Genomic DNA, 13,695 nt, shown 5'->3' with positions numbered 1-13,695 from the left:
GGAATAAGACTGCAGGTGGCATATTGCTACCATCTACCTTTAGTTTAGTGCCAATTTAGAACAGACACATAACATGCAGTCTATGGATAGGGTTCCTCAAAAGGCAGCTCATAACATTTTATTCACAGTTTTAGATCCTAAGTAGGGTTTAATTTCAAAATCCCACACCCAATTACTCAGTGTGTCAGGGAATATCTCAAACAGTATTACCGCCAGCGATGTTTTAAGGTATTTTACTGTACAATGAGTAAGACCTTTGCTACCAAGATCAGGATGAGACGATACAGAATATACTTCATATTACATATACCGAAACTACTTTGTACATCTGTTTTACTCTGCTGACCTGTCCTCTTTTCTCCTTAGCTCCATTACTTAAATAGAATATTATATATTAAGGAACATATGCACAATAATTACATTGACTGCACATGTCAGAAATCACAGAGCATTACCTACACTACAAATGTTTTACACAAACTATTTACAGAAGAAGCTGCCAAAAGAAAACCCAAAAAAGAAAATATAGAAACTTATCATTCCTACTATTTTCATTCCTTGCAGAAGTTACAGAGACACACAACTCACTGGGGCCAAATTTTTCCAGAGTTTGTTTTTAAAGACTTAATAATGAACATGTACAACTTACAAAAAAAAGCTCATAAAAAGACTCAAAGTCATTAGAGGAGAACCTCTATTGAAATATGAATCAATCATGGTGGAGAGAAAAATATATGTGTGTGTATATATTTTACTCCATTAAAATTATCACTATCTGGAACTTCTTTAATTTAATCGGAGATTAAAGGGAAAGCATCTCGTGCCATGGCACAGTCCTGACCTGCCATTAATCTTCAGATCAACAGCCCGGCCTGTCAAAGGGCTTCCAACCATCACGCACAGCACCTTTTAACTGTTTTTATCAAATGTTTTTAAGTTGGGAGAATTTAAAAACTTTCCACAATGCTTTCTGACCTCAGAATGGTTGCTTTTTCTTCTTCAGATATGGCAGTTACCACAGAGATCATCCACAGTGGTTTATCTCCTCCAGCACAGATGGGTAGTGGCCTTCATCCACCTACTTTCATACTTTTAGTGTGAATTTGCTCTTTCTGGTCACATCACTCAAAAAATCTTTAAGTTACAAGACAGTAAGGAAACATCAATTTCAGTTGTGTCTACAGAATCCTGTTAAGCTCCCTAAACCTGAACAGAAAAATTTGGGGAAAAAAAATGAAAAAATTTGAAGCACTGAAAAAACTTCAGTGAATGACAGAAATTGACTTCTTGTTTATTGAACTTACTATGGAAAAGCAAGACAGCCTTGATGCCCAGAGAGCCCCACAAAGCCTAGCGATTAAATACTCAGGCTTCTGCAAATTGTTAACTTTAAATCAATAAAAAATGTATGAAAAAATCAGGTGCAAACAAAAATCAAGAGACACACATAACTGTCTCCTACAGAATTTCTTCTTCAAATCCACAGGTAAAAGCAAGAAACCTTATAGACACAGGCTGAGAGAGCTGGGGTTGGTTCAGCCTGGAGGAGGCTCCAGAAAGAAATTCCAGCACCTTGCAGTACCTAAAACGGCTCCAAGAGAACTGGAGAGAGACTGGGGAGAAGGACATGAAATGACAGGACAAGGGAGAATGCTGTCCCACCGACTGTGGGTAGGGTTAGATGGAATATTGGCAAGGAACTGTTCCCTGCGAGGGTGGGCAGGCCCTGGCACAGGCTGCCCAGATCAGATGTGGCTGCCCCATCCCTGGAAGTATCCAAGGCCAGGCTAGATGGGGCTTGGAGAAACCTGAGATAGTGGAAGGTGCCTCTGCCCTTGGCAAAGAGTAGAACAGGATGGGCTCTAAGGTCCCTTCCAACCCAAACCAGTCTGTGCTTCCATGAAGATGTATGAAGTTACATCAACCGGCAAGAAAACGGGGAAGACCTCCCTCCATGCTCCCTGGGATAATCTCCAGCCCAGCCATAGTGCCTGATCTCACTGGCACTGGTGAACCTCATGTAGAACGTGTCTTACCACAGGTCACTGCTTGAGGAGCCCAGGTCTACAATTACATCTGGTGAGTCATGTAAAAAACATGCACTCATGTTCCAATCCTACCTGCTTGGGATACTGGAAAATCAGTAGGATTTAGACAGTGGGAATATAGCAAAGGACATCTCTCCTCCAGCACCTTGTCCTATCTAATGCACACACATCTTGTACTGCAAGCAAGCAAAGCTCAGGCACAGAAGCCACTCTCATGCCTCAACCAGCTTTGATCTGATAACACAATTTTCACATTGTGATTCCTTGTCTTTCCACATCACATGACAAATTCCCATAAGTGCCGAATAGAGAACTTAAAGATCACATTTAAATTCCATCACTTTTAACACACAATATCTTTTTTCATCAGCCTCAGTGAAGATAATTTAGGCATATTTATAGTAACAATAACCACATTTCTTCTGTATAGCAGTATTATTCTCAGAATAGACAACTGAATACAAGTTGCCATGCAAAACTGTCATTAAAATATCCTTCCAAACCTTCAAATTCTTATGTAAATAGAGTCATCATCAGAACATCTTTAAACCATATGAATAATTTGTCCTAATTAATTGTTAGGGAAACTGTATTGACTCCTGAAGTCTGTGATCATTTATTTTTTTTTTCAAGGGAACAGTAAAGTTAGAGGTTATAAAGTCATTTCAGCTTTTCTAGCCAGACCACACATTCCTGTTTCTACCAGAAATCCAAGTCCCCATCCTCTCACATTCAAACTTGCATAGAAATTGTTATTGTACCATTCACATAAGGGAATTCTGCTGGTGCTGACATTTGCCTGCTGTCCCAGAAATTCTCATCACCTCAGGTACTGAGAAAAGCTGGAAATGATCCACTAATAACTGGTTCAACATGTTTTCAGTAACTGAGTTTTCTCTGGGCTCATCACATAAATTCAGATAAAACTAGTTAACAGACTATCAAGCAGCATCTGCAAGAAAATTTAAAATTCCAGCACTATTAGTACAAATGTTTCAGAAAAAAATGTGCATAGGCAGGAAGTCAAGTCCTGGTTTTGACTTTGAACTACATCAACACCTCCTTGAAATGATTCATGCGCCAAAAGTTGAACGAGGGCATACTTAAACACCCATTACTATTCCCAAACTGAAAACCAGTAATTTTAAAGAGTCACTGCAACCTGTGCTTGTGAGAAAGACACCAACTGACCCAAATTTACAGAGTTGCCTGTTATGTGTTTCAGTGAAATAAATCAATCCCTTAACAAAAGTGCACTGTCAAACAAGGAGGCAGCAACTATGAAAGCAGATGAAAATACAGTGTATCTTGAAAGACAATAAATTTCAACTTTTTCAACAAAACTAAAAGCTACTCACCCTACAATTCTGCCTGTTCCTGATATCCCCTTGAAAAAAAATAAAATCACCAGTGACCTGAAAACTACTTATTTCTCACCATATTAGCTGGAATTCAATACTTTGCTTTCAGCAAGCCAGCAACTTCAATATATGCTCACAATTTGGATACAGTAGTATACTTATTTTTTAGCTGCACAAAAATCCTTAATAGGAAACAATGCTGCAGTTTTCCCTGTGGTTTTTTTTTTTGTTATTTTGGGGAGGAGGGGGGGGTGTTGGTTTCCATTTGTTTTTGGTTTTTTGCTTTTTGGTTGTTTTCTTTTTCTTGCAGCACTGGCCTGTCCAGTCAACACTTCTGTTCTACATTCCTCTGCAACTCAGGTCTTGCAAAGGCTGGAAATCTTTGCAGCATTACTTCTGATGATTTCACACAAGATCAAAGTATGTAGCTAACAGATGCTAGAGATCTAAGCTCTCAAATCACAGTATAATTCAAGTGACACTCTCCACTCTGGATTAATGGGAGATTGACTGTGTAAATTAATCATTAAACAGGCAGGTGCACAACTCTGGCAGGAAACATGCTGCACCTTGCCGCAAAAAGCCTTCACAAAACCACCTTGAAAAGTTTATTTTAGAGGAACTCAAACACATTCATGATCGTGACAAGCAATGAAATTTAAAAGCTGTGCTCAGGGTAAACCTGAATCACAGATTTTCCCTAGATAGGGCAATTACATTTGGGAGCACTGCCATGACACCAACATATGGAAAATGACCAAACTGTGGAAGAAAAGAGATAATGACACAAGCACAAAGAAACTGAGGGGAAAAAAAACACTAAAGCCACTGAATACACAGCTAATCCACTGCAGAAGTAATTTTTTTCATTGCAATGACTAAAAACTAATCAGCTTTTAATCACAAAGCAATTGAGGACATGATAATTCCTTCCCTTTACCATGAAATAATATTAAACCAAATCTAAATTTCCTGAATTAAAAAACTGAAAAAGCTCTCAATTTCTGTATCTAAGTTTATAAAAGGAGTTTACAAAAAATGCTAATTCATCCGTGTGAAGCTTCTTATCCTTCGAGTAGGGAAGCTCTACCTTGGAGACAGACATTATATTTTCAAGCAATACAAACACTAACAAGAAAGTCTTCCAAAGAGTGCTTTCCTTAGCACAACTTTCCTTATTTTGTTTCCTTTCCTTTGGTTTCCTTTCAGCTTACAGAAACTAGCAAATCAAAAAAGTTTTCTGAAAATCAGGAAACAGAGGACAAAGGCAAATAACAGAAAATCTGGCATTTTCACAGCTGTACTGTATCCTGCATAAGTCTCTATGAAAAACTGAGCAGCACTGTTTCATGATAAAGGTCATTATGGATAATTTTCACCCCAAAGAAGATGTGTAACAACCTGTACCTACACGAAGCAACAACCCCCTATTTAAATTTTTGCAACATGCACTGAGCACACCTAAGATGAATCTGTGTACAGCAATGCTTTTACTTCTGCAGCTGTGAGCCCAGCAGGCACAGCAGAGAATAGAAGGTAGTTTAGACATTGGAAAACCCTTGGCTGGAATGCCCAGACCACCTCTGTCAGCATGGTATCCCCTAAACCAACTTAATTCCACTTCTGCATTTTCAGGGACCTGAAAATTCTGAAGCTGGTGATACTGCAGGAAACTAGTTTTACCAAGTGAAGCCACAATCAGGACCAGGAATGTTATCCAGACCCTGGGGTGTCCAAGAAGTACTTCTCACAATCTGTTCTGGGGATCAGCTGCCCCTCTTTAGCAGGAATATTGCTCAGTCTGTCAGTAAAACACTTAAATTCATCTCCATCATGCAAGATGCACTAAGACGATTATTATCAGCCCAAAACTCAGAGTCCATTTTCTTTAAATTATTCTCCAAATCCCCCACTATGCTAATGTCCCAAATTTAGGTTATCAGATTGCTACATAAAGCTTGTTCTGTGTGCAATTAAGGCCTCTTAACAACCCTAATGATGTCACAACTCTGCAATAAGGACAGAGCTCTTATGTTCTGAATACCCCAAGCATTTCACATTCCTCAAGCCCAAATCGTGGTCAGAATCATCTGTATGCAGCACACATTCACCAAAACCTTGGTAAGCAACCTGCCTCTCCATCAAATAAATATTTATTTTAAGCAAAAGGAGGAAACGTGACAATCTCAAGTACATCTAAAGGAATTTCTGCGAGGATCAGCCATAAACAAAGCAAGGGAACAAAAGCAGGAAACAAAACTCAAACATCATTACTGCTCCAGTGTTTCAGTGACTAAATGAGTATTTCATTCAAAACCGTGCAAAAAAGCAAATTATCATCTCTGTTCACTGCCGTAAAATTGATTACCAAATATTCCAGCCCTGCTTCCAAGATGCTGCAGTGGTTTAATGGGCAGATGTGAACACGCGGCTGTGCAAGAACAAAGCACTGGCACAAAACTGCTGTGGTACTCCTTACCATGAATTCAAGTTTGGAGCAGCTCCCTACTCCCCCAAAACTACTTCACTTACAAAATCACATCATTTTCAACCCCATCTTCTGCCTGGTTTACTCTGTTTTTTCACTATGCTTTAAATGTTGTGATTTAAAAACTACTTGCTGGAATATTTTGAGTGCAGGAAAAAAAAAGCAAAGCTCTACCTGGTCAAGAAGGTAATTCTAAGTGCTGTGCTTAGAACTTCAAATCAGAAAAAAATTCTTCAAGGAAACTGATCAAGAAAAGAGGACCCAAGGATAACCTAAATTACTACAGTAAGACAATAGCTTGGTCAGCAGCTGCCTTATCTAAATATAGGATTTTCAGGATGGATTTCATAGACATGTCAGGCACAGAAAACTCAGGGTTTGAAATTTGATTGCTGACAAAAGCTTCAGAGGAACAAGCCAGGAAAGTCAAATCCATCACATACATTCCAAAATATTATTTAAATGTATCAGGACACTGGATAAAAGGATTGCTGGTCCTAGATTTTTTTTTAATTATTATTATTAAAGAAAGCAACTATTATCTGTGAAAACAGTGCTAATCTCAGTCATTTTTGGTATTTCAGTGTAAGCTGTTTATGTTAAATGTAAATTGATGAAGAGGGTAACAAACACCTGGTTGGACCTGAGCTTATTTTACTAGTTGCCAAGAGAGGCTGTGGCTGCCCCATTCCAGGAAGTGTTCAAGATCAGTTTGGACAGGGTTTGGAGCAACCTGATCTAGTGAAAGGTGTTAGAACTAAAAGACCTTTAAGGTTCCTTCCAATCCAAATCATTCTGTGATTATTTCGCATCCAAACCAAAAGGAACAACTGAGACTGAAATACTGGAAAAATCTAGAGCAGTGCCAAACAACTGTTAAGGGACTCAGGCAGGTATTCCCTGCTACTTACAGAAACAGAGAAATGAGACAGAAATGGTGACCGCCGCAGATAAGGAGGTGTTTGTAAGTCTAAGTCAGTGATATGTCCCTGGATTTGGCAGGCAGAGGAATGTTATCCTTTATCTGCTCTGTTTCAGGAGGTCTCATGCTCAGACATGCTCAGCAGGAAGACAGGAACAGGACAGGACTTACTCCTCTCTCTCACACATGAAGTGTTCAGTGATTCCAACAATTCCAATAGGTATTCCAGAGCTCCAATAGGGAAGGCACAGGATGTGTGTGAAGCAGAGATGATGCGGAGGATCCAGCATGAGCTGTTTTGTCTGACTCCTCTGAATTTTCCACTACTGCCTCCTTACTATAAAGCAGACTGAAAATAAGCAGTGAGGTTATTGCAAACATTAACAAAACCTCCCACAAGTCAAATATTTATGCTGCTCGCTTAGTGCACAGCAAAGAATGCAGAACAACTCAGATATTTCAAAAATACTGAATAATTTCACAGGTGAAGTTTTGCTCCTAAAACAGTCCTAGTAAAATATCAGATCATCCAATATAACCGTGTGAGAACACAGAATCCAGATTAAGTAATAGCCATGAGTTTCTCATTGAACAGACCATTTAAATAGAATCATGGAAGGGTTTGGGTGGGAAAGGACCTTGAAGACCACCTAGTCCCACACTCCTGCCATGGCACCTTCCACTAGACCAGGTTGCTCCAAGACACAAAATATATATTTATACATTACTTACATGTATGGATAGACAGAAATATAGATATGCATGCATAAAGATATCCACACATACCTCCAAGAACTAAATAAAAGCATATAATTATTCTTTTTTATTCAGTGTATTCATCAGAATTGATGATGTTTAAGTATTTCCTACCTGAATAGCTAATTCTTTTTTACCAGTTCACAGTGCTTGAGCAAGTCTTTCATTATGGAAATTCCTCATTCATAGAAGAGGAAATCATTTTAAAGCACAATAATATCCTAATGAAAAGGGAAAAACAGAATGGGGATCAGGCACAAATGCAGCCCCCAGACCTAATTTGAGCACTTAATGTGATTTGATTCAAATTGCCAACATCCTTGGATCTATTAAGCAGCTTCCTGACCTTCCTAAATCTACAAACTGCTTCAGGTAGCATTTTAAAGACAACAGTTTGTATTTAAGCTTTTGACCAAAGGTCCCTATTTCTTTAACAAAGAGAATTGTGATAGCTCTTTTCCAGCTCACACTCTCTCAGGTTGTGATTTACACAAATCTAGAGATAAAATTATTCTTTACTGTCATATTCTTTGGCCAAGAACACTCTATTACCTCCAAGTCCTTCATAACATTTAATCAGCAACGCATAACTGCTCCCATTATATTCATAAAAAGGGAGTTTTAGAAAAAAAATATTAGAGTGTATCCTTTACTCTCCAACTGTCAGCCTGAATGGTTAAGTCCTGTCAGCATTTGCCATCTCCCACCACAGAAAAAGTATTACCATGAAAGGAGCACCAATGCCTTTACACACAAAATCCATATTCCTGGAATTATTTGGTATTTCATTATGCAATCAAAATATTACTTTCAGCTAGCGCCACACATCAAACTGGCCATCAGTGAGCCTACACACAATCCACATACACTGACTGTTCAAGAAGTCAATCATTATCCTGAATTTGTTAATCCAACCCTTTACAATCTCAGGACAATAAATCCATGTGAACCAGAGGTCACTTCTTGCCCTGTGCTTTACCTGCTCTGTATGGTGAGGAGCAGCTGAGAGCTGGGGGGGCTCAGCCCAGAAAAACTCAGGGGGTTAGAATGAGAAGAGCTTATTCTCACTCTCTCTAAAACTCCCTGAATGAAGGGTGCAGCCAGGGGGAGTCGGGCTCTCCTCCTAGGGAACAAAAGACAGGACCAAGAGGAAACGGCCTCAAGTGGTGGAGGGTTACGTTGGATACTGGGGAAATGTCTTCATGGAAAGGTGGGTCAGGTACTGGAACAGACTGCCCAGGAAAGTGGCTGAGTTCCCATCCCTGGAAGTGTTCAAAAACATGTGGATGTGGTTAGTGGTGATCTTGGCTGCACTGGGGGGCAGCTGGACTCGATGATCTTTGAGGGCTTTTCCAGCCTTAACTCCATCAGCTAATTAGGCAGCTGCCTGACAACTCAAGTTTAGGCAGGACAAGAGGTTGTGTCACTGAGCTGCAGATAGTGCTCTGAAGACTCTGTAAACCAAAGTGTGCAGCATCTTTTTGATTGTACAATAATCAATGCTGCCAATTTCACTCTTAAGTTCGGAGCTCCCAAGCTCCAGATGTTATCCCAGGATGCTGCTGCAGCTCTGTGACTGGGAAAGTTCTCATCTCTCCCAGCAGCAGCTCCTCTCCTACCCATATCATGGCAGCTCAAAGCCCTCAACAGCTCCCAGCCAGCCCAGAGCACTCTGGAGGTTTGTACTGAAACAGAAGACACAAGCACATCAGGCACATTTTGTGTTTTCTCTTTCAGCTTCCCTTTAACATCAAGATGTTTATCTTTGAACGACTGAAGTGGCTGGTTCCACACCTTAAAAAAAGTCACCTGAAGTCCTTCCTAAATCAGCCTTCTACCTCTAAAGAGCACCACTGATCTGGGGTGCATTATTCATACATCTACCTGCAGGCTGAAAAAAAATATTTCCCAGGGAAAAAGGGAAATGGAGCATTAGCAGTATGCAATATTCATCCTTCGATGCTACAATGTTTATCCTTCACTGTGAACTCAAGAAGATGTGAGAGATTATTAGGTTAGTGAAGCACAAGGTGTATCTTTACAATGTAAATAAAAACAGTCAAGGCCACAAATATAGTCACCATATACATCTAGATAAGATACAATGATTAACATGCCAAATTTAATTACATCTCTCAGTCCAGCAGATAAGCTCATAAAATACGATGCACTTGGAAAATAATTTTCACCAGATACTTCCCATTTGTACCTACAGCATCTAATAACACATTAAGTCCTTTAAAGCCAAACTCTTGACAACCATGAACCAAAAAAAATCCTCCTGCAGAGCCAATTCTGAGAGGAGACAGAGCAAACTCAAGGCATGTGAAAGAAGACACATGACTGCAAAACTCTGAACACTGCTTGTTTGCACTTCTCAGAGCTCCAAGTTTAAAAACATTACTAGAAACTTCTTAATAGACTAATAAAGAGACAAATAAACCATCTACAGAGAAAAAGATACATTATATTGTCAGGCAAAATTTTAGACTAGAATTATAAGTGAGAAAGAAAAAAGAAATTTTATCAAAACAAGTAAGATGATAAAAATTTGAGGTTCTATTAGCAGTGAATATATACCAATTTATTTTTTTAATTGGGATTACCATACCAAAAAAGAAGCTTCTTGAATCCAGTCCCCTTAAAACAACAAATACCCTAAGTTTCTCCAAGAAAGTAACAGGTATGAGGCTATTCCTTAAAGCTCTCTCCCAACTAAAAGAAAATGCTTATCATGACAGTGGCAAAAAGACATTAAAAAGGCAGGTTTGGAATTCCAGGGCTTGCCTAGCCCAGAATTGTTTCCATGCAAAACCCCTTTCAAACTGTTTGCAACACGTACTCATCTACAGACTGTCAATGAATATGAGTAACAAAAATTAAAGTATTTTTCTTCCACTAATTCAGGTTATACAGACAATTACCTTCCTCCCAAATCCATAAGGAACGTCATCAAAGGGTGCTTGGTACTTTCAGTAGCCCCCCAAGAAAACAGTCACTGCCTAGGAATCATCCTTTTCTAATTTCCTTCTTTTCCAGGAATCAGCCCGGCCAGGGAATTCACCTATTGCATGCAGACACACACACACTGGCTCTCTCACTGCCACAGCTGACAAGTCCAAGGCAGGTAACCATCTTGCAGAAACCCTTGCCATAATAGAGAAGCCAGAGAGCATCCCCAGCTTATTCACATGAAGATTTCCATCTTCTCATCCAGTGGGATACATTTCAGACACACAGCCTAACCAAGTAACACAACACTAAATTAATTGGCCCCAACACTGGAGAAACACACTTCCCATCATCATACAGCCCAAAAATCACTCTCCTGTGCAGACACCCCTCATTCCAACACACAGTTGTTAGCACATGGCCCGGACCAGTGCAGAGTCAGGGGGTTCCAGCCTCCTGCCCAGAGCCCTCCTTTAGCGTTTTTTTTCTCAAAAAAACCACTTTGAAGCAGCAGGACTTTCCCAATACCCTCTGTCCTGTTCAATCCCCTCCCACTGCCCAGTCTTGTCTCCTCACAAGCCCAGGAGCTTTCTTCCACCAGGCTGTCATATCCATTGTCCCTCCCCAAGAGCCAGCAGCATTACAGTTCCAGAAGATGAGCCTCCCAAATGCCAAGTACTCCTATAAGGACACTGTTTCTCTCCCCTGCGCATACCTGTCCTGAAATAACATTTAACTAAAACCAGCACCTGCTGATCTGCCAAGAGGAGCTTCCTTAAAAGCCACCACCCCCCCCCCGCCCCCAAAACACCTCTTAAGTCTCCACCCAGCCCTAACACCCACTTGCACGCCCTTCCCCTCCAACCTGTTCTCAGTCTGATCTATTCCCATCTCCACATTAGTCCTTCTCCCCACCCAGGAACTGGCCCCACACCCACGCTCTCCTCCTCTGTCCTGCTCCTCACTGCTCCCATCTGCTTCCAACTCCAGCCACATCCACACACAAAGCCATCCCCATTCACCCACCATCCTTAGACTTCCATTTACACAGTCCCCAAAACTAACCCTGCTGCCAAAAAAAATCCCCCTACCACTCCCCTCCAGCCTTACTTTCTGTCCATACCTACTAAAACTTAAACCAAACATTTTCCTGGCTCTGCAATCCATCACACCTAGACCCTCACTGACCCAGTGCCCTACAACCACATCCCTGCTCATACGCAGCCCCTTAGAGGGGTTGATGGCCAACTGATCGCCAGTTACGCCTCTGCAACCCCAGCCAAGGAACACTGAAAATTCAGCCTCCTAAGGGGTGCCTTCCTGCATTACAAATACTCCACGCACCAACTGGAGCACTCAACATCCACATCCCATTGCTCCCAGACCTCTTCCAGGAAGCCCCAACCACTCTGTAGACCTCCACACCTAGCCTTCCACACTGTCACCCCATCATATCCATGCTGCCATCATCCCTCAAGCCTGTTTCCACACACCCACCTCTCCCTCCACATCCAAATCCCCTTTGTCCCCCTGCATGGCTCCTGCCCATCCCTTTACACTCAGATCCCCTTGAATCAGCCCCACACTCACGCCGTCATTGCACAGAGATCCAGCCCCTGTTGTCCCCGCAACACGCTCTTATCCTGCCCCAACACCTGCATCTTTGCTGTCACCTGGACCTGCCCCTCACCTTTATCATCACCTGAGTGTCCCCCACCATCCCTTTGGCCTGTCACTCACCTTTAGGGTCACTTCCATCTGCCGCTCACCTTGAACCTCACCTGGTCCCGCCCCTCACCTCTACCGGCAGCCGGCCCTTCCCCTGGCACCACGACCCTACCGCCCTCACTCATCATCCCTGGACCCCCCCTCAGCCTCCCACCCCGTCTGAGTGCCCAAACCTGCTTCTCGTACCCACCTCCCTACTTCCCTCAAGTGCGCCTCCGAGCAACCTGACCCGGGCCACCGAGCCACTCCTTCCTCCCTTGCCCTGTCCCTCACCCCCATCTCTGATGTGGCTGCCCCACACTCCACTCCGTACCCCAAACCGGCCCGATCCCCATGGTCCAAACTAACTCCTCACTCAAACCAGCCCCGCACCCTTGAACCAGGCATTCATACCCGTACCCCAAACCTAACCCCTCACTCCTGAACAAGTCCCGAAGCAGCCCCTCCACCCCCGTCCACACCGACCCCGCACGTCCCCGCGCTCCGTTCCCCCACCCCAGGGCACGTCCCCGCCCCCCCCCCACCCCGCGGATCTCACCTGAAGCGCCCCCCGCAGTGCTGGCACTGGTCGCCCACCCAGCCAGGCTGGCACTCGCACTGCCCGGTGCCCGGCTGGCACCGCCCGCCGTTGGCGCACGGCTTGTCGCATTCCTTGGACACAGCCACTTCCTCGCCGGCGGCGGCGGCGGGGCCCAGCACCAACAGCAGCAGTAGCGCCAACAGCGGCGGCGGCGGCGGCGCCGGTAACCTCCCGCCCCGCCTTCCCGGTCCCCGCCGCGCCATCTGCGGCTGCGGCCGCTGCCGGCTCGGAGCGGGGCGGGCTGGGGGCGGCGGCACAACACGGACCATCGGCCGCCGCGGGGCCTCCGCCGATCCCGCTACGGTGGCCGCGAGTGGGGGGGGAACTGGGAAGGCGGAGCCAGTGACGTCACCCCGAGGCCATGGCGGCAGGGAGGGGGCGGATCAGGGAATCGCCGAGTGCCGTGATCGGAGCGCTAAGTACAATCCGTAGTTTAGAAAGAGTAGAGGCAGTTCTTGGTTAGGTCCTACAGCTGCACAACTCTTCACTTAGGGGTGAGTTTCTCATCTCGGCAACTTCAACAAGCAGAGATGAAAACACACGGCAATTCCCAAACCGTGAAATGGCATTTCCCGGGAAATTAGTCGATTTAAAATCGAGCTGTAAAATTAAAGCCCCTTTACTGCTCCCCATTAGTTAAATATTGCAGGTGAGAAAGCAGCAGCTGGCACAGATAGAGCACGAGCACTGCCTCAGTTAAAGGAATGCTAATTGGAGTAACAGAATCACAGAATCACTGGGACTGGGAAAGACCTCCAGGATCACCCAGTCCAACTGGGATTGGGAAAGACCTCCAGGATCACCCAGTCCAACTGGGATTGGAAAAGACCTCCAGGATCACCCAGTCCAACTGGGATTGG

The 13,695-nt window shown here is 43.4% G+C and overlaps 1 protein-coding gene across 1 annotated transcript in view; it reads right to left on the bottom strand.

Annotated features, from left to right (window-relative positions):
- Positions 1-13,116, bottom strand: part of ATRN (attractin) — a 141,030-nt gene extending 127,914 nt beyond the window's left edge. The window contains exon 1 of the mRNA XM_062493856.1: positions 12,794-13,116. Coding sequence (XP_062349840.1) covers positions 12,794-13,104 — 311 coding nt within the window. The 5' untranslated portion in view covers positions 13,105-13,116. The remainder of the gene's footprint in view (positions 1-12,793) is intronic.
- Positions 13,117-13,695: the final 579 nt, after the last annotated feature.

The sequence above is a fragment of the Cinclus cinclus genome, chromosome 5 (genome assembly GCF_963662255.1).
Source record: "Cinclus cinclus chromosome 5, bCinCin1.1, whole genome shotgun sequence".
In the NCBI taxonomy this organism is placed as follows: Eukaryota; Metazoa; Chordata; class Aves; order Passeriformes; family Cinclidae; genus Cinclus; species Cinclus cinclus.
Note: the sequence above shows the minus strand (reverse complement) of the source record. Positions and strands in the feature narration are given on the sequence as shown.